The 20,531-nt window shown below is 40.3% G+C and overlaps 1 protein-coding gene and 1 long non-coding RNA gene across 4 annotated transcripts in view; one reads left to right on the top strand and one right to left on the bottom strand.

The window, feature by feature from the left end:
• LOC144214588 (uncharacterized) overlaps window positions 1-19,897 on the bottom strand; it is a 25,220-nt gene extending 5,323 nt beyond the window's left edge. The window contains exons 1-6 of one of the 3 annotated variants that reach the window (XR_013330253.1): window positions 19,482-19,897; window positions 14,212-14,322; window positions 4,413-4,504; window positions 2,855-2,941; window positions 622-1,746; window positions 394-531 (exon numbers count right to left, since the gene is read on the bottom strand). This is a non-coding gene — a long non-coding RNA (uncharacterized LOC144214588). Of the gene's footprint in view, window positions 1-393; window positions 532-621; window positions 1,747-2,854; window positions 2,942-3,016; window positions 3,350-4,412; window positions 4,505-8,632; window positions 8,877-14,211; window positions 14,323-19,481 lie in introns of those variants that run through there. The other 2 variants (XR_013330252.1, XR_013330251.1) reach the window with 2 other exon arrangements.
• Window positions 1,867-18,696, top strand: kcnk9 (potassium channel, subfamily K, member 9). Its single transcript, XM_077743116.1, has 2 exons — window positions 1,867-3,083; window positions 17,277-18,696. Exons 1-2 carry the CDS (start codon window positions 2,459-2,461, stop codon window positions 18,164-18,166), a joined length of 1,515 nt encoding a protein of 504 aa, XP_077599242.1. The 5' UTR covers window positions 1,867-2,458; the 3' UTR covers window positions 18,167-18,696.
• Window positions 19,898-20,531: the final 634 nt, after the last annotated feature.

Below are 20,531 nucleotides of genomic sequence, written 5' to 3' on the forward strand. Positions count from 1 at the left end.
GACCCCTCATCTAAGTCGAAATCTATCAGAAATGTCATTAAATGAAGAGGAAAATTGACTTTTTTGGACACTATAAAACCTACCTGATTCTAACTAAACTAAACTCTTACAACTTTTTTTACAATAAATGCACGCATGCATGCATGCATCCACGCATGCATGCATGCATGCATCCATGCATGCATGCATGCATCCACGCATGCATGCATGCATCCACGCATGCATGCATGCATGCATCCACGCATGCATGCATGCATGCATCCACGCATGCATGCACGCACGCATCCATGCATACACGCACGCACGCACAGACTTTTATCGCGATAACTATTTCAGTCATATAACCCAGCTCCATATACACACAATTTCAAGAAAATGACTGCTTATGCATACCTAGAAATCGCCAACACGACCATTAAGTACAGCAGATGCAGTAGAGCAAGCCCATGAAGCCTTCCTGGGTAGTCCTTGGAAGAGTGTCCGAAGCGTGGAAAAAGAAGCGTGCAAACTCACTTTGACGGATTCTGATGCCTATAAACATACATAAAGATCGCCAATATTAACAATATAAAGTCGTTCTCATCAAAGTCTTATCATCAGGAATCATATAAACGCCCAAACCTTTGCAAAATCTTTCAAAATGTTTTCACCGATCTGTTGTCACCAGAAGAAGTTGGCGTCTGCATCCAGGTGACATGGAAAAACTTCCGGTTCATATCATGCAAAAAGAAGTACAATGTGATGTTTTTACGCTCATAATTGAATGACTTTTACTCCCAATACTTCTTCAATCTCCCAATATGGGATGAAAAGCAATGATGTGCTCACACAGACTTTACTTCGCCAAAAGTTGATACCTCTGAAATCAACAACTACCCTCTCACGTGACATAAACACACACACCTGTGTGACACTGCACTATAGACCAGTGCACACTTCCTGATGTACTGCTCACGTGACTTCCTTTTTGACTCCACTAAGAGCAAAATCCATTGTTTTACACTGTTTAAAGCTTACCTGATCCAATTCTTAAACTATTATGTACAACCTTTTCAACAATAAACAGCACCCCAAACTTAGTTGGATCAGCTCCAACTCAAATATCAATTTAACACAAAGAATATTCCACCAAGAAATATATCTGTATTCTACTGTAAGTCATCACCATGGAGATGAAGCAAAGCACTTGCCATAATTAAACTTTTCTTCGCTCCTCTCGGCGTCTTTGCCGCGAACGCATTTGGACTTGGACGTGGGTGGTTTGCATTCGCCCAAGCATTTAAATGTTGACCATGGGGGAGTTAAATATAGGCTTTAAGATGCTCTTGATGAAGTCAGTGTGTTTTGAAGCCTATACAACTACCTTAAAGAGGATGCCATAAAAACTAATAATTCAACTGTCTACATTCCACGACCACAAACAATATATATACATATATATTAAGCGAATAAAAATGACAACCGGGGCCACATTTGGGGCTATAATGACGAAGTTTAGATGTGTATTAGGTTTATATTTCATGCCATAGTATTTTCTAGAATCCTCCATAATCGTATCATCAGTCACGGTTAGAGAAGGAAAATACTTGGTTCTGACTCCAATTCGCAAATATGATCGGGAGTTGGATGCAGGCAGCTTCAGCACCACAGCAAAATGCGCCATCAGAACCATTCAGCACCTCGGACAGCTCCATCCACTGTCTTGCGTCTTATTGCCCACTCGTGGGAGTGGGAGGGGTTGCTCGCCTAAAGGAGGAGAGATGCGGTCATTTGTTGCATTTGTGTAACCCCCCCAACCAGAACACCCCCCCCCCAAAAAGAAAGTGATGCAGGAACTGTAACGCCCACTCATTTTTCCTCTTTTTTTGGTGAGCGCGTGGAAATAGATTGTGACACACGTGGTGAACTCCACCTCACGATCACACGCTCGTGGTTTATTTTCTAATTGAGTTGGTGGAGGGAGGGAGAGAGATAGCTTCGTGCAAGTGGCCAAGCCACGACCCCCACCCACCCACTCAAGAGTGCCACGGTTGTCACGCTGGAAGGCAACGAGCTGTTGTCATTTTCTCATCCGTCTCGACTAAAACTCCCAAGAAGCTATCGTGGAACCTGTTGGCCATCGGCGCGCGTGGAATATTTCCAAACACTCCCCCCACCAACACTACCACCACCCAACGTCTCGTTTTGACTTGGAGATTTTTTTTAGGCTCAAGAAGACAAAAAAAAATTCGATCGTGCTGCTGTTTTCCTGCGTGGGGAATCGGTGCGTTTTTTTGGGAGAGGAGAAGAAAAAAAAGAAGTGTGCATGCTGGAGGAGGATGTTGCAGCGAACAGGTTGGTGCTGAAAACTTGAGGAGGATGCCACGCCGGAGAAGCTCCTTCTCAAATGCTCTGCGAGTGAATATGAAGACGTCTAGATGATGCTCGGCGTCGGAGGAACCCAGCAGGCGGCTCGTTGATGGCACTGCGCACCGGGAGGACTTGGTTCGGACGGGTCTTGCGCAGGGTCTCACGGCTGCAGGGCTCCTGGTCCAGGCGCTCCAGCAGTCTTTTGTGTCTCTCCGCTAACCAGGAACACGATCCGGGTTTCTCGTACCGTTGCCCCACACCCAGCCCCACCCCCAGCCCCGGCCCGGGGCCAGGCCACGGATCCGGCCCCGCAGGTGATCCCCTCGGCTACCGTCCTCGGTGCGCGTCCGCCTCCAGGCGCAGCAGCGCACTCGGCTTCTTCCCTTCTCGTCGCACCATCCCGGGGAACACGAGGGGACATGAGCCCCTCACTCGCCGGCTCCTGGTGGCCATGAAGCGGCAAAACGTGCGGACTTTATCCCTGATCGTTTGCACGTTCACCTACCTGCTGGTAGGGGCCGCCGTCTTCGACGCCCTAGAGTCCGACTTCGAGATGCGGGAGAAGGAGCAGCTGGAAGCCGAGGAGAGGCGCCTGCAGGGGAAATACAACATTAGCGAGGACGACTACCGCAAACTGGAAAGCATCATTATGGAGGCCGAGCCACACCGAGCTGGGGTGCAATGGAAATTCGCCGGTTCCTTTTACTTCGCCATCACGGTCATCACCACCATAGGTAAATCGTCACCCTACCCCAAAGTAGGCACACCATCCCTCCTATTCTCACGCCTCAATCTGTTATTTGTTTTTAAAAATCCACCCTTTTACAAAGTTTTGACGCACATTTTACGACTTTGCCTCCAATTTTACGCACCAGACTATCGTGTAATTAGTTATCATTATGTAACATGTGTTGCGTTTAACTCAACTTTTGCACCACGAGGATGCACTGCAGAGCTATGTTTTCAGCTCCATATTCATCTTTTCATGCTTATGATGCTTCACGTGACTGATTTGAACACTATTGCGCAAGTCTGTTGTATTGTGGGAGAGACTCGCACGCCATAATTTGCCTCTGACGTCACAACACGAGACCTGCCAAACATCTTTTTTTCCCTCCCTGATGGATCTCCTTTTCACTGGCATTGACGTTAATAGGCGTCCATTTCAAATGATCACTATCAACCCTCCCATTTAAAACAGATTGGACACCTATTTCCATCCACAACACCCACATTTTCAAAACCACCTTCAAATTAATTCTCCTAATTTCATTTTTTTTACATTATTATCCTTTTTTTAACAATACATAGTACACCTGACATTAACGTTTACCAACATATCACCCCTCCCCTTTTTACATCCCCCCTCCTTTACCCCCCTTAACCCCCCTTCCTTCCCTACCCTGTTGCGTTTTTTATAGCCCACCTTGATTGTTCATGATTTCCCACCGAAAGGGGGACATAATTCACATCCGTTTGACTCTAATTGCCGGCGTGCATTTGCGTCAAGAAGATTTATTTCACGCAGCCATACATCTTCTTTTTCCTTCTCGTCTGCAAACGTGTTGACAGATCGTCTTTGTCCGACTTGTTGCCCATATCCGCTTAAAAACTTCTCTCCTCTGGAGCAAAAGGTGGGAAGGCCACTCCATTACTGGGCAGTCACATGCTGTTATTCAAGGCGGAGGGTTGGAGAGGCTAATGCACCCACCACCAGGCCTCGTCCTGCACTTTTTTTTTTTTTTTGCCAGGCAACACTGGAGAGGGGGGCCGGTGCCGGCAAGCGGAGGCCGACGACTCTCCGCTCGCTGTTGTTTCCAGGCTACGGCTGCACAAGCCGCTGGAATATATTCTCATTCTTCTGGGGAACTCATCTCCCTTGTGTGGGAAATGATATTCCAAATATGCTCTTTGTGTTGTCAAAGATGGAACGATGGAGGATTGAGACCTTTTTTTTTGGGAGTTGATTCAGTTCCCAGCTTCGGGTCCATAAAAATGGCCTCATTGGGTAAATGAGATCAAATTATTGGTCGGGGTTAGTCAAATACTGATTGGATACTCACAAGAAAAGCTATTTTTGGAGGATTGAAGTGTATTGAATGTAGTCCAAGGTTCGGATCTGATGTATTTCTGGTCACAGATCGCTTTTTGGTTGCTGTAAATTAAACAGAATGGCAAGATGTTAGCTGAGAAAGTAATCATAGTAACAGGGTAGCATAAAATATTTGTAAACAGAGCCTTTCCAGAGAAGACATTAGCAGGAATTATTTATAAGAATAAAAAAGCTTCATCATGTACTGGTTACTATATTTTTTTGTATTATTTTTGCCAAAATACAGGGGTAAGTGGTTCGTCTCACAGTTCTGAGATCGAAGGTTTGATCCCAGGTGGGTTACAAATATCCAGTGTGGAATTTCCATGTTCTCTGTGTGGGTTTTCTATGGGTAATCGGGTTTCTGGTGCAATATGGGTGGTGAAATGGGGGTATAATATGCGTCAATATGAGTGTTGACTCTCGATCATGTTCAGCTCATAGTTTGAATGTTGGTTTTATCAAAAGCTACAACTGGGAGGATTATTTTCTGGCAGAAATAAATGGGAACGTCTTGCGTCCAGAGTCAAGCGCTGAAATTGAACGAGTGAAAAGCAACAGCGGCAAAAGATAAGAGAACCATTTGGACTGTGTCAACGGTACTGCTTGTGGAAACTAATTATATCTGCTGTTATTGTACGGCTCTGTATGAAACCAAATAAGATATCGATTAAGATAGCTGATGTTTTCAAGGCCAGAGCCAAGTCAGCAAACATGCTACACACCATATTTTAGCCAGATGTCATATTTTTACACAAACCCACCGACTAAAAAGAAGATGTTTGACTAGTTTTTTCACATTTGAGTTGAAGATTCTTATTTTAGCATAATACACAGTCTTTAAACCTTTATTTTTCAACTTTTGCATCATTTTTTTGCCTCCAAATGATGCCTAATGTTAATCTTAGGTCATTCACGATAAAATACGATTTTATTTATCTCTCTCAACCCGGTAATGAATGTGTTAACAGCACCTAAACATATTATACTAGATTACATTGGAAGCAAGTACACATTAAAAAAAAGTCCTGTAAATATATTGTTTAGTTGAATAGCTATAAGCCATTTAGGGCCATTTCCTGCATCGTTATTGTGTAGCAAAATCGTTGTAACGGCATTAACGAGTGCAATCTTATTTGATATGCACCGGGCTACAACGCTTGTAGTTGTAAAGTGCATCATAACACTCTTGCTACGTAATAGCGTAGCGGCATGTTTTGATGTGCGGGTTATGAATAAACATGTATGCATACTAAACAAAATGGGCTAATATCATGGAAAACCATTAACATCCTATCTCACACATAGCGCATAATGTGCTTTAACACATTTGGGCTCCACTCTTATAGTGTAAATACCGTCAAATTTGCGAAAATGGTGAAAATTTGACATTTAATTATCATTCGATTGCTAAAAAATTAGTTCTGTGAAATCCATAAATACATTTAAAAAATATTTGTCAATACAGTCTACAACAGTGAATATGTGGGAGTTCACTGTTCTAGTATTTAAAGAGATAAAACCCAGGAATCATTTTTTTTTCTTACCATCAAACGTACAAGATAAAAAGGGACATTTGCAGGTGGGGGCATGACGTAACTACACTCCCTTTGAAAAGAACATATTAGTTATTTTAACAACTGCTTTTTGCTTCCACATTATCGCCCTAACCCTGAAAAAAAAATCCTCAAAAATAGACACAACTCATTCCTCCCTCCTGCTTTTATCTTCTCCATTGCTACCGACCTGTTGCTTGACTTTCTTGATTTCAGGGAGTAATTGCACAGAATATGACACTTAACCACGACAGCAGCGCTAACGTCTCGTTCTATAAGAGCGTCCGTGACCCCACAAGACAACGCCCAGTACGTTGCCAGGAGAATAAAGTCCTCTTGGCAAATATCAACTTATGTATGTGATATGTAAAATGCTTTTCTTTAAAAGAAAACATGTATTGTAGCACTAAAAGTACATATTCTATGTGTAGAATAAGACATGAAGAAGATTTCCCTGAAAATGAGCTATTTCATCAAAAGCCTGTGGCTCTAGAGCAATGGTGGGCAAACTTTTGGGTCCAGGGGAGGGGCCACATTGACTTTAAAAATTTGACAGATGGGCCGGGTCAGCATAAGATATGATACATATAAAAAAGTGCATCCGTTAACAGTACATATGAAACAAACTGAAAAAAAGGACTCAAATATTAACATACTCATCACTCATCATTACAGTAAAAAGTATAAAGTACAAAGTCAAAAAGTCAAACGGAATGTATTAAGAAATATTAAAATGGCATTTAAAAAAAGATAGATGGGCTGTAAAACTCCAAAAACAAATAAGAGTGGACAGCGCTACTGCCACTGGCTTCCGTGTGACGGCGCCATTTTGGGGAGAAAAAAAATTGGACAACGTCGGCGGGCCGGATTAAAACGCCTAGCGAGCCAGATGTGGCCCACGGGCCGTAGTTTGCCCATGTCTGCTCTAGAGCCTCATGTGGCTTTTTTCAATACACACATTTCTAGACCTCTACATCATCAACAAATAAACATGAGCAGAATTCTATATGTATCTATGTTCCAATTAAGTACAATACCCACAAATCCAGGTAGTACCCAATTAGCGACCCACTGTTTTTTCCGTTAACCTCTCCGTGTCGCCCGGGGAAGCCATTTTGATAAGTTCTCCCGACATCTGCCGACATTTTTTTCTAAACACACCGGGGACCGTCGCTTACGCACGCGAGGGAGCTCACAGCGGGGTGCAGAGCCACCGTCCCCCGAGAGGCAAAGTCTGGCGGACGTCTCGGAAAACGCGGGGAAAAAAAACCCATTTCCATCGATCCACGCCGCGGTCTCCATCAAGCTCACGGCGGGCGGCCTCGGCAAAGTGAAAATAATCTCCTGGCAGCAAAGTGCGGCGGCAGCACGCCATTTTTCAATAAGCAGCCCGTCACGCTACGTGAACCACTGTCTCTATTCTATGAGGGATTCCAGCATAAATAGGCAGCCAGTATATTTCACCATGACAAGAAAATGCTACCATCAACTGCTTGATGACTTTAGCAAATCAGTCATTTCACGGAATGTAACACAAGTTATTCTGGGTTCAATTCCGATGGCTTACAGAGTTGTATTTGAACTAAAAGTGCTCCCTCCAATTGAAACATTGTTCCGATTCCCGAACAGAAAGTTCGACAAAGTATCCAGATGTGAGGGGGGGAGGGGGGGGGGGGTCATTGTACTTTTCCCTCGGGGAGCAATTACCCTTGTTTTGGGCGAGTTTGCCTCGCGGGCATCCTGCTGTCTACGAACCACTTTTGGGGCTACTTTTAAAGGGGCTGAACTAGAGGGTGGCTGAATTAATTACAAATGTGCTTCATGGCGCAAAAAGTCCCCATAACTTGTTTCCGATAAGTCCTTTGTGGAGCATTGAGTTTGGCCTTGGAGATGTTCTGGTTTTGTTATCTTTGACAAGGCGGACTTGTTGATTGAGCTGCAGGTGGACATGATGTGTCCTGGTTGGAGATTATTTAAAGTGCTTGGTTGAGATGTTATCAGGTCTGACTAATGTTGTTGAAATGTGCTTGCATTTGGGTGAATCACCTGGAAATGTGGCAGTGTGTTGTTTAATTGTTGCTGGTTTGATAAGAGTCCCTGTTAATATATCACTTTGCTTTGGGCAGTCAGAAACAATGCATTTGCAATGAAGAATGAAAAGCAGCTTATGCAAATAGAAAGAAAAACAGGTTAAACAGGTTTTATATTTAGTTTTGACTGGTGTTGTTCTATCTATAGATGCTGTATGGTGGAAAAACAGGCATTAACAAGTGTTATGTATTATCATGAGTTCAACGTGGGCCTTTTTACATACGTTTCAAGTTACAATGCCTGATAAGAAGACACATCTTGGCAGATATTTCATTTGGAAAATTCATCACAGCCCATTTTTTCTTTGAATATAAAGTAAAAGACCCCAACCAATTCATAAAAGTCTCTTATGTAGATCTGAATTGATACTACAGCCTGGAAAATTCAACTTGGTCCAAATATACATGCAATTTTCCAACTCATACATCTAATCCAGTTCTAAACGTATTAGCAATATCTATCTATATATATATAGTGCATTTGCAGTTTGTCATGGTCTTTTAAACTAATTATTTGATGAATAAACAAAAACAACATAACTTACATGACCAAGAAACATTAGAAAATACTCCCACAACCAGACATGCTAAAGCACAGCTTTCAAATACACAGCTAAGGGTTAATTATTAAATCCACACACCTGGTCAGACAAGGTAAGGGAAGCCAGGAGGGACACTACAGGCAAAAAAACAAAAAAAATCTTAGCCAAATTCCCAATTTTTTTTGCAATTGCCCAAAAGCGTACCGACGACTTCGAAGTATAAAAAAAACACATCCAAAAGCGATGAATACATTACAAATTCTGGAAGGGTTTCCAATGACCCGCCGATTTTTTTGCTATTGGCAGAAGGATTTGTTTGCGAGACCCCCACATCCCCCCCCCCCCCCCCCCCCACACACACACACACACACACGGCTTCTCCATGACCACCTGCTTCTAATTTTCTCCTGCTGGACGTTGACACTTATCTTCCCAGTGAAGCCTTTGCGCTGTAATGCGCTCCCACGTAGTCTTCTCACAACCACTTGAATCCGTGGGAGTGTGTGTGTGAGTGTGTGTGTGCACGTGTGTGTGTTACTCCTCTGAGTTATCGCACGCAACAGTGGCATGAAAATCGGCGTTGGCGGCTCACGAACAGCGTGTGGTCCGCTCGCTCCGAATTGCTATTTATTTCTTCCTTTAGGAAAAAAAATACGAGTAGCGTCTCTCTGATGCTAAAAACAGCACCCCCGCAGGGAGGAAACAAATATGCAGCTATCGGCACGAGGGCTGACCCACACGGGTTGTAAACTTGGGAGATGAAAAACCACGTGTCTTTGTGGAGTTGTCTTTGGTTCTGTCATTACTCATGGATTACGTTGCACATGTTTAAGAAGAAAGGAAGATTTTGGTATTCAAAATATGATTATTTTGAGACTTTGAAATATGAGATTTTGAGGAGAGTAAGTTGTAATTGAAAAAAATTATTAAATATAACAATTAGGCTTTTGAAGTAAAGAAAAATGACAGACAAATGATTATGCTTTAAATTGTAGCTTGTTTGAGCAAAATTATTGTTCAATTTTAATACTAATATCTATATTTTTCACTATATTTCATTATTTTTGAGTTGCTACTATCTTATAGTGTCTTAGTTTTCAAAAAAAAATTGTAAGCTTCAGCTTCATAATTTAAGTTTTATGATTTTTCCTGCTATTTTTTTAATAGTTTGAATTTCAAATCAAAGTAAGGGAAAACAAGCATTTTTCAGACCGAAAATAATTCTCCCCTAATTATTTCTTTCCGCAAAATATCATTAGTTTTTGCAAAATTCCATTCATTTATCAAGTATTGACTTTATCGAACATTTAATTTAAAAACAGACAGGAAATTTAAATTAGGATCACAAAAGAACTATATATATATAAAAATGACATATTTTTAGCTTGTTTTTTTTCTTTTTTTTGCTGTATGGAATTTCATTTTAGGGAAAAAAATGATGTGGATTGTGATGAACGCGAACAGTTTTGAGTGTGACTTGCACCCTTGAGGTCGGGGCCACAACAGGCCAAGTGGTGTCACTTTTTCTGAGGAAGTGATTTCCCAATGAGAACGGCCAAGTGCCTGTTGCTTAGCAGCGCTCGCTTGGCCGTAATTCCTGACACGGGCCGATGAGCTTCATTAGGTGCCGGAGCCGTCGTTGCTGGCTTAGGTTGACACCTGGGACGGACTAGCGGGCCAGCTTATTTCAAATCAAGACAAGGCAAGACTATATTTAGATTATCAGTATTATTTTTTGCTTATTCATATGACATTGTTCCAACAAGCCCATTTTGTGAACAAACATGACACTTTTCTGAGCATATTTAACATAGTTATGCTTTACTAGAGTATGGAGTAGAGTGAAATATAGGCAGAACGTGTGAATATTTTATATCAGTTGAGAAAAATAGTACTTATCAACATGCAGGAGCCATAGGTGACTGGAAAGATTTATTTTTAGATTTATTTCCACACGCGCTGCTCGTGTATAACGTCCATATCTAAATCCTTATCCAAGTAGTATCAGTTAGATCCTTTTTGACAAAGAGAGCCATAAACAATTCATATTTTCTAATGTTATTCCTTGTGAGCCTTACAACACATTTAAAAGTTAAAATACATGCATGTAAACGAGTGCCTTATCCATGTTTGATGTAATTTCGCCACTTTTAAAGTGTAAAAAAATGAATATTTTTCAAAATAATCTTATGCTGTTGCTAATCAATGGGAGGATGCATCCCAGAAGAGTTTACTGCAAAAAAATGAACATGAAAGCAGTTCTAGATGTAATATCTCAGTTCTGTCACCAGCAATTTCCATATTTTAGCTCACAGTTTAGCAAAGAGCCAGATGCACATGTGGCTCCCGAGCCATAGGTTCCTTACCCCTGAGTTAGTGCAAAACAAATGCTTTCATCTATTTTCTTGTCTACACAAAGTTGGTAGGGGTGCTGGAGCCTATCCCAGCCAACTATTAGGAATAGGCAGTAGACTCAAGAAATTGTCAGCCAATCAAAAGCTCCCATTCATCTAAGATATACAATATTGAGTGCCTATTGGGGATGTGGGAGGAAAAAGAAGAACCCATGGAAAACCCATGCAAGTAAACTCCACATAGCCTGTTGGAATCCACCAGGGATTTGAGCCCTCGATCTTCAAACTGCAAGCCCGACATACCAACCACTCATCCACCCATCATTTTTTGTTGGTAATTTCAAAAATATACCAATACTACACAACTATAAAAATCCTTTTTCTACTCAAACCACGAGCTATTTCACGACAATTTGTGAAGAAACCAACAATCCCAAATCACAATCCTTCCATTAAAATTAACGATGGTTGTTGCCATTGCCCCTAATGAGACCATAACACCTCGTCGGTAGCATTAAAAGTCTGTTACGGCGCAAACTATCTATCTGCCGCTTCCTCTACACTACACACGTTAAAGACTTGTAAATAATTCACTGTTCATTGGCATCCCCTTTTGTCTCTTTATGCGTATAAAAGTGGGAGCTGCTGGAAATAGCTTTGATTCCCCATTTGCATCTGTCCAAATGGTCTTGGCGTGCTCCCACCTCTCAGCTAAATGTCATTAAATGAACTCATTTGTTTGGCTGTGATGTGAAATCACTGCTGAATGACAAAAGAACATGCACCTCGCTTCTTTCCTTTTAGTCATTCGTTTGTTAATAAATAATATACAATCATATCCCAATGCCAGCAGGTTGTCATGCCGTTACTTGGTAAGCGTCCATTTTTTGAGGGGGTGGGGGGGGGGGTATGTAATCACTCCCTCGCGTGATGACATCACAGAGCACAAACATTTCAAAGCATGTGCGCTTGAAAAGGGAGCAAATTACTGTCAAATGGAAATATTAAATTATAGTTTGCCTTGAAGTTTGCATGAGTCATTTCTTCACAGTCGTCTTATCTGTGGCCGCCAGTGTTGTTAGGCAAGTGAAGAAAATTCCATTGTGGTGGGGCTTTATAATGAGTTGAGATAAGTTGCCTGATGACTTCTTATTTATCAGTGGAGTGTTGCTTTGACTTATGAGTTTCAAGAATTTGGTGACACTGATTTGTAAAAATGTTTCTTTGAATTGATGGGCTCAAGTAAAAACTCATTGGAAGACTTCCAAGGAAGGTCAAAGTATAAAAGTATAGTTGCAAAGTTGGGATGGGGATGTGCGCATAGGTATATCGCAACATTATATTCAAATAAATCATTCTAAAAAAGTTACAATTATATAAAAGGGTGATTCCAACAACAACAAAAACCTCACAAATCTCAGGGTTTTTTTTTTAGAAATCAGTTGTGCATCACTAAAATAAAGTCTTTAAACAATGTAATTTGCATCAATAAACTTAATGTCAATAAAGTTGGTCACACAATGACACAATCTTTTAAGATTATTTCAATGGTTGCCAATGAGTTGATACTATGGAAATGTAAACTATCTTTTTCAAACCCAATTTTTTGGACGTGATCGGGCCCACTTTCTTAAAAATTCCAATCATGAACATCATAACAAAATATATCTATTGCCTTGCCTTAAAAAAAATGAAGCTTGAACTTTAACTGTGGCTGCGAATATCATTAAATTTGTCCCTGCTTTGTTTAAATAAGGTACAATTACCACCGTCTTAATCCTAACCAATAGTGGCCAACTATCAAAAATGAAGCCACCAGACTTTGGCCACTTTTGCTTAAAGTTCCACCGACCCTTAAAAAAAAAAGGCCAACAAAGACGGACGCCTTGCACCAAGTGAATTCATTCCGGTTCATTTAGCCCGTAATTGCCAGCGCATGCGACCCGACGCTTCCTTTTACAATAAGTACACCGGCCGGATAAGTCTACCAACACCAAATGCAGACATCTGAATGCAACGGTGCGCTTTGCTATTAACATTCTTTCCCTGAGGTTTTTGCATCTCACAGCCAAGACGTGAACCGCATCGTACAGAGAGTCGCCGCAAATGTTTTGTTCTCGCGCTCGACTTCCTGGGTACGAATGAACCGTGACTGGACGTTTGGTCACCGGTCAAATGGTGACAGGGAGTTTGCTGTTGAAACCAGCTCTCAAAATTATATTCATGAGAGAGTTTAATATCCAAGAACTGTCTAACATCCAAGTACTGTCTAATTTCCAAGTACTGTCTAACATCCAAGTACTGTCTAACATCCAAGTACTGTCTAACATCCAAGTACTGTCTAATATCCAAGTACTGTCTAATATCCAAGTACTGTCTAACATCCAAGTACTGTCTAATATCCAAGTACTGTCTAATATCCAAGTACTGTCTAATATCCAAGTACTGTCTAATATCCAAGTACTGTCTAATATCCAAGTACTGTCTAATATCCAAGTACTGTCTAATAGCCAAGTACTGTCTAATATCCAAGTACTGTCTAATATCCAAGTACTGTCTAATATCCAAGTACTGTCTAATATCCAAGTACTGTCTAATATCCAAGTACTGTCTAATATCCAAGTACTGTCTAAAATCCAAGTACTGTCTAATATCCAAGTACTGTCTAATATCCAAGTACTGTCTAATATCCAAGTACTGTCTAATATCCAAGTACTGTCTAATATCCAAGTACTGTCTAATATCCAAGTACTGTTAATATCCAAGTACTGTTAATATCCAAGTACTGTTAAAACCAGCTCTCAAAATTATATTCATGAAAGAGTTTAATATCTAAATATCTACTGTTTTCAACAGTACTCAGATATTAATCAGTATTTAGATATTAAACTCCCTCTCATGAATATAATTGTGAGAGCTGGCTTCAACAGTAAACTCTCTGTCACCATTTGACCGGCAACCAAATCCACCAAATATACACAAATGTTTTACAGTGTAGGAACAATAATGCAAACAGTGTCTATTTTAAGAAGTTAAATAATTGTACATAGACGATTAAGTCTCATTAATATTAAATAGACACCATATGCCAAATGGCAGTTCAATGGCGATAAATGAGGTATTACTGTACTTATTTAAGTTATTGCAGTAGCAGATTAGCCAGTCAAGTCAGACAAAATGTGACGTCTGCACGCTGCCGGTTAACCTCGCCGACATCCCTCAACTCACCTGACGTTTTTTTTTTTTTGCCTCCGAGCTGCTGTTGGCCTTCATTAAAATGCCGGAACCCGTAGCAATGAACACCTCTGGGTTACGTTAGAAGGTTGGAGGCAGATTAACCTGTGGATCAGAAGAGCAAAAGACCCTGGTTAAAGCAAGTGTTCCGCACTTGTAGCGTTAATAGCAGGGATTATGTGTGGGCCATGGTTTACATTATAAATATCACAGCAACATATTTGCAATAGTGCGTATTATGTCGCATATTCCTCGATACTTAATTCCAAAATTGTGTTGCAACTTTGTAAACACAACAAGTCTCTACTACCGTTTTCCATTAAGACATCAGCATTCCTTTATATATTTTGTATTGTACGATTTCAACAGTTTTGGATCTTTGAGAGTCTTGATTGTCAAAATTCTATCATTTCGTCAGTTTGTAAAAAAATATGTCGTACCGAGACACGCATGTCGTCCCTCTAATGGCAAACTAATCTGCTTTTTCTCACCTTTAGCGACTCCCATTTAAATCCCTTCTCGGCATCAATAAGTATGCGCCATCCCCCCATTTAGCCGTCAATGCCATGGTACTATGACCTCCCCGGAGGCCAATTATCTTCAAGAAAATCAAAAGCATCCTTATTAAAGGAAAGTTAAGGGACCTTCTAGGCTGGTTTTTCTGCTCTTTTTTTATTTTTTTTATTTCATTTTAACACCTATGTGCGAGCTGTTGGGAGCTAATGTATTTTCTAACTGCCACACTCGAAAGCTCCCATAAAGCGGGTCTGCTTTGCCCACTGGGATTCGGGTTGACCATTTTCTGCAAAAAACGGCTCATGCGGTAAATGTTGCTGTTTTGTAGCGAGAGGAAGAAAAAAAAAAACATTTGGACGTCTTGATAAAAAATGGTTATTGCACGCTCACTGGAAAAAGAGAAGGCTGTCCCTAATGGGCGAAAAGCAATGTTTCACTTGATTATTAAGGAGCAGGACTGTTTTGATGGAATGATTTATTGGCTCCCTGGCAACGAATTTCAGCAAGTGTTGGGTCAAATTGGGACTATTCCTTGGTGGGTATGGAAAACAAGTGAATAAGTTTAACATCAGTCAGAAATGGAAGTCATTTTAATCTTAATCAAGCATTCAGCCAGACTGTCAGACTTAATTTAGTCTCATTTTTTTGGGGGGGGGTTCATTTTTTTGAAGTGTTTTCGTATTGCGGAGTAGAATTGAATCACTTTTTTTTAGGAGTTAAGATAAGTAGCAAAAGAGGATGCTGACCAGAATGATGTCCATCATGGACAGAACCTCCCACCCGGTGCTTGAGTCTGTGGAGTTCCTCCAAAGCTCTTTCAGCAATAGACTGTTGCACCTTCATTGGAGGAAGGAGCACTTCCGCAGATCCTTCCTCCCATCAGCTGTCAGGCTCTTTAACGAAAAAATGGCCGTGTTAGGACCTACCATATACATGCATGTACATCTATGTGTATGTATATATATGTGCTTATATATGTATGTGTATGTATATGTATATATGTGCTTATATATATGTATGTGTATGTATATGTATACATATGTTTCAGCAACATGCTTATTTATTTTTATATTTATTTGTGTATTTATTTATTTATGTCTAAAATGCCAATATGGGATGAATAAAGTTATCCAATCCAAAATGATCCATAACTGAAATGTAAAAAATGAAATATAAACAAATCTTGCAGAAAAAATAGAACATCAAATTGGCTGATCAACTTGTAGGAGTTGTGATGTATTTTAGTGTATTGAATGAAAAGAATCCTCGCAGTATTATATTATTCTAGTCATTATTAATGAGGTGATATCTTCTAACGATATGCTCTCTGATTGTTTAAGATCTGAATGCGTACTTTCATTTGTCTTCTTGCCGCTCTGAACTCTCCTTTTCCTTGTTGATGTATTCATTAGGCCTTGACGATTTGCATGATGAGATAATTGAAAAATGTGCGATGCTGTAACGGCGCGACATCATAATGGAATTCGCCCTTTCATGCTGTGTCAGTTCAATTTGAGCGCCAATGACTCAAAAAGTCCAGCACTCCTGCACCCTAAACACACACACACATTGGTGGCATTTGTATAGGCAGACATTCCCTAAAAGTATAAAGCATCCAAACAAATGTTGACTCATGAGAAAAAGCTGTAGATTTGGTCACAGAATCAAGCCGTTTATCACTTGCAGTTTTATTTCCTTAGTTTTAGAGTATTTCAGGAATGTAGCCTACAAAAGAATCTTAAGTAGCCTACATTCTGTTGCATTCCTCCATTTGAACACAAGAGGGAGATGGTTCAAAACAAGTCAAAATTGGATTGGAGTTAAAATACATTGACGTAATATTGCATGCAGAGCTTGACTTTTTCCAAGTGACCACGGATGACATCATCATTGCTTGCCGAATGACCTTTGGCATTCATTTGAAAGCATTTTATTTGTTTTCGGTTCTCCACAAAGAAAACACAAGCTTCACCTGTGCACACACAGTGAAAGCACAAAAGCACCTGCACACGCACAACAAATACATTTTTTTTAAAGAATAATGCACGTTATGTTGCTAAAAAAAAAAGATAAATCATCATTGATAAAAACAATTATATGTGCACGTTTACTATGAATGCAACTGACATTTTTAACTGATTTACACTTCATAAAAGTAGCTTGCGATTTTTAGGTCAAAAACCTCCTGATCAAAATGACGAAAGGACTTGTTTGAGAGCACTTTTTGAACACACGCCATATTATTCACATAATTGCCATGACATACGGCGGGGCGGCTCGCTAAACATTTCCTCGTGTTAGAGCGCTTAAAAAGTCTGAGCTATTTTGCGAGGACCATAATGGTTGTGAGTCAGCAGCTTAAGTTTCATCAGCTAAAAGCGTCACTGGCTCTACATTGGCCCTCCTCCTTCCAAACTCATCTAAGTCCCTACAAACTAATTGGATAGCACCAGTGCCAGTTCCACCTCAAAAAAAATGCTTTGGCAGCTTCAAACTTCCCAACTAATGGACTTTCTCCTTCTTTTTCTTCTTCTTTTTGTCAGGTTACGGTCACGCGGCGCCTGGAACGGACGCCGGGAAAGCCTTCTGCATGTTTTACGCCGTCCTGGGCATTCCTTTGACTCTAGTGATGTTCCAAAGTCTGGGCGAAAGGATGAACACCTTCGTCAAGTACCTGCTAAAACGCATCAAGAAATGCTTTGGCATGAGCATCACCGACGTCTCCATGGAGAACATGGTGACGGTGGGTTTCTTCTCTTGCATCGGCACGCTTTGCATCGGCGCCGCCGCGTTCTCGCACTACGAGGACTGGAGTTTCTTCCAGTCCTACTACTACTGCTTTATCACCTTGACCACCATAGGCTTTGGGGACTTTGTGGCCTTGCAAAAGAACAGAGCCCTCCAGAAGAAGCCCCTTTACGTGGCCTTTAGCTTCATGTACATCCTGGTGGGCTTAACAGTCATCGGGGCTTTCCTCAACTTGGTGGTGCTGCGATTCCTGACTATGAACAGCGAGGACGAACGACGGGATGCCGAGGAACGAGCCTCGTTGGCGGGGAATCGTAGCAGTATGATCATCCACATCCAGGACGAGTCACTACAGCGGGGGAGGCGGCGGGGGGCCCGGGACAGCCACCGGGACGAAATGGGTGACTTGCACTCGGTGTGTTCTTGCATGCGCTACCGCTCGCACGAGTTAGCCGCCTCCGGGGCGCTGATGGGCGGACTGGGATGTGCCTTCTCCAACCAGAACTCGTTGGGTTCGCAGCTCAATCCAGGACACTTTTATCACTCCATCTCCTACAAGATTGAGGAGATCTCACCCAGCACGTTAAAGAACAGCTTCTACCCGTCGCCTATTAGTTCCGTGTCGCCGGGTCTTCACAGTTTCACGGAAAAACTACAGTTGATGAGGAGGAGAAAGTCCGTCTAGTCCTGTGACCGAGCACTTTCCCACTTATTTTGGTTTTTTTTGTGCTCCTGTTGGACGAAAGTCTCATGGGATGAAAAAGCATGAAGCATGGATGTCTATTTTTTCAAGGGATTATCATACAGGAACACTCAGACCATTCCAGATGGACTAAAAACAAAAAAACTATAACACTTGTCTTACAAATGTTGGCTTTCCTACTGTATGATGATGCATACTTGGGGAAATGCTATTTTTCAAAAAAGGGAGGACACTGCTTTCAACTCAGCTCCAAAAAACGCCGACGAGATGCAGAGGAGGATTTTCTACAAGCCATCACACACACACACTAATGTCGTCGCTAATATTAGCATGTGCATTTACAGTAATAATCAATGGCCCGTATTTTCTGACACAATTTTGTCTTTCCTCAACCAGATTTGTTTCAAATCCAAAGGATCGTGCAGATAATATACTTAAAGATTTAAATACAATATAACATACATTTCTTGTGGGCCAGGCTATTTTAGATATATAATATTTACATTTCTTTTATTTTTAAATCGGATTAAAAGAATTGGAGTCCTAAATATTCTATTTTTTTAATAAATCTATAACAATTTTTATTTGAGCATTATTTTCTTTTTTCTTTTAAATATTTGTTTTTCATTTCAAAAGGACACTTAAATTGTTTGATAATAATGTGGAAAAGAGAAAATATGTTCATATTTATTTTTAGGTTTTACAAAATGCTTTTTGAACTAAAAGCACAAAAAATTATGAAAAAATGTGCAATGATTGATTAGAAAAGAGGAAAATCAGGAAATATAATATACATCTATAATCCTCATTTGAATTTGATCCTAATACAGAAAATCAGTACTCATAATTTACTCTTTTCGGCCATAAAAAATGATGCTGCGGACCAGATTTGACCCCCGGGCCACCCTTTTGACACCCGTCATTTACCCACTAAAGAATTGACTAAAAAGTGTTATATTACTCAATAAAAAGTTAAAAAAAAACATCCAGAGTAACAATGCAATCCACTTTAAATTCATTTTAGCAGCATCTGCATGATCCTTTGAATTTTTGTCACAAAAAAACATTCTTACATTTAAAATAAATGTGTCACTGTCACAGTTTCTGACACATTCCTTTTTTTTTTTGGTTGTGTCTTGAGAAAAAATTCTGCTTTACTGCATTTTTAACGTTCCTACTGGTCAAACTCGCCAATAACGTTCGCTCTCAGGTTTGAACTAATCGCCTTGTTTTAATTTCAATGCTTTGCTTTGCTTTGCTCCTTAAAAACGGCACACAATGTACATAGCTTCCTTACCTTCAAATATTTCAAGAAGTTTTCCAAACGAAAGACTACTGAGGTGCATCATCTCACCAGGCCAGGGCCGGGTCTCCTATGTAGATATTTAAGGCCTCATTGTTGCCTCTTTTTAAAACCCAATCTGCCTTTTTTTCCTCTTACATTCATCCAATCCATATCATAATATTGTCCAATATTGATCTTGGAAAGGATTAGAATTAAAGCCCAAATACAGGGAAGTAATCAAGGCCATGGAATGGAGTGTTCTAACAAAACTTTAACAACTAAAGCAGAAATCTTCATCCAATATCAAGTACTTAGAATGAAATAAAAAGGAAAATTGTATTAAAATACATGGGGAAATGAGGGAAAACATGACATGGCAACATAGCAGAACCAAAACAAATCAGAAAATGGGTTGATTACAAAGTAGACACACCTGAGCACATTATGGGAAGGCAAACCATGAGGGACAAAATAGGGCATACAAACATCCCATAATACACATGACAGTATTTCAATAGTATATCATTGAGGTCTTTTCATGAGATACACAAGACTAAAAGCTCCTTTTTTCCATCTTTCTTGATTAAGTTATAGAAGATGGGAAATTGTATTTTTTGGTTGAAATTCCTTGTCCATTCTGCCTTTTTTTTTATCATATTGCTACTTTGGGTTAAAATCTTCAATTGAGTCATGCTAAATGTATGCAGGCGAGGCTTTTTTTGGTGTGCCAGATAAAACTTGTTTCATTTTGGGAACATGACCCACCGACCGACCGGCTTCTATGTTTGTATCAAGCTTTGGAATAAATACACAGATATTTAAAAAAATGTATTTTTTACATATTTGCGTATACGTGCCTTGAAAGTGGACAAGTGGGCATTTAGGATTAACACATTTACACACTTAAATCTGATTAGAGTGACACTGTATTTATAGTTATGATGTTTTAATCATTTGTGTCTTCACAGTCCTCTAAAATTTTACATAAATTTACCGCAATATTCTAATATTTGTAAAAAAAAATGTTGATCTTGCTATTTTTGGAGTGCAATTTCGTTAAGT

The sequence above is a fragment of the Stigmatopora nigra genome, chromosome 21 (genome assembly GCF_051989575.1).
Source record: "Stigmatopora nigra isolate UIUO_SnigA chromosome 21, RoL_Snig_1.1, whole genome shotgun sequence".
Taxonomy (NCBI): Eukaryota; Metazoa; Chordata; class Actinopteri; order Syngnathiformes; family Syngnathidae; genus Stigmatopora; species Stigmatopora nigra.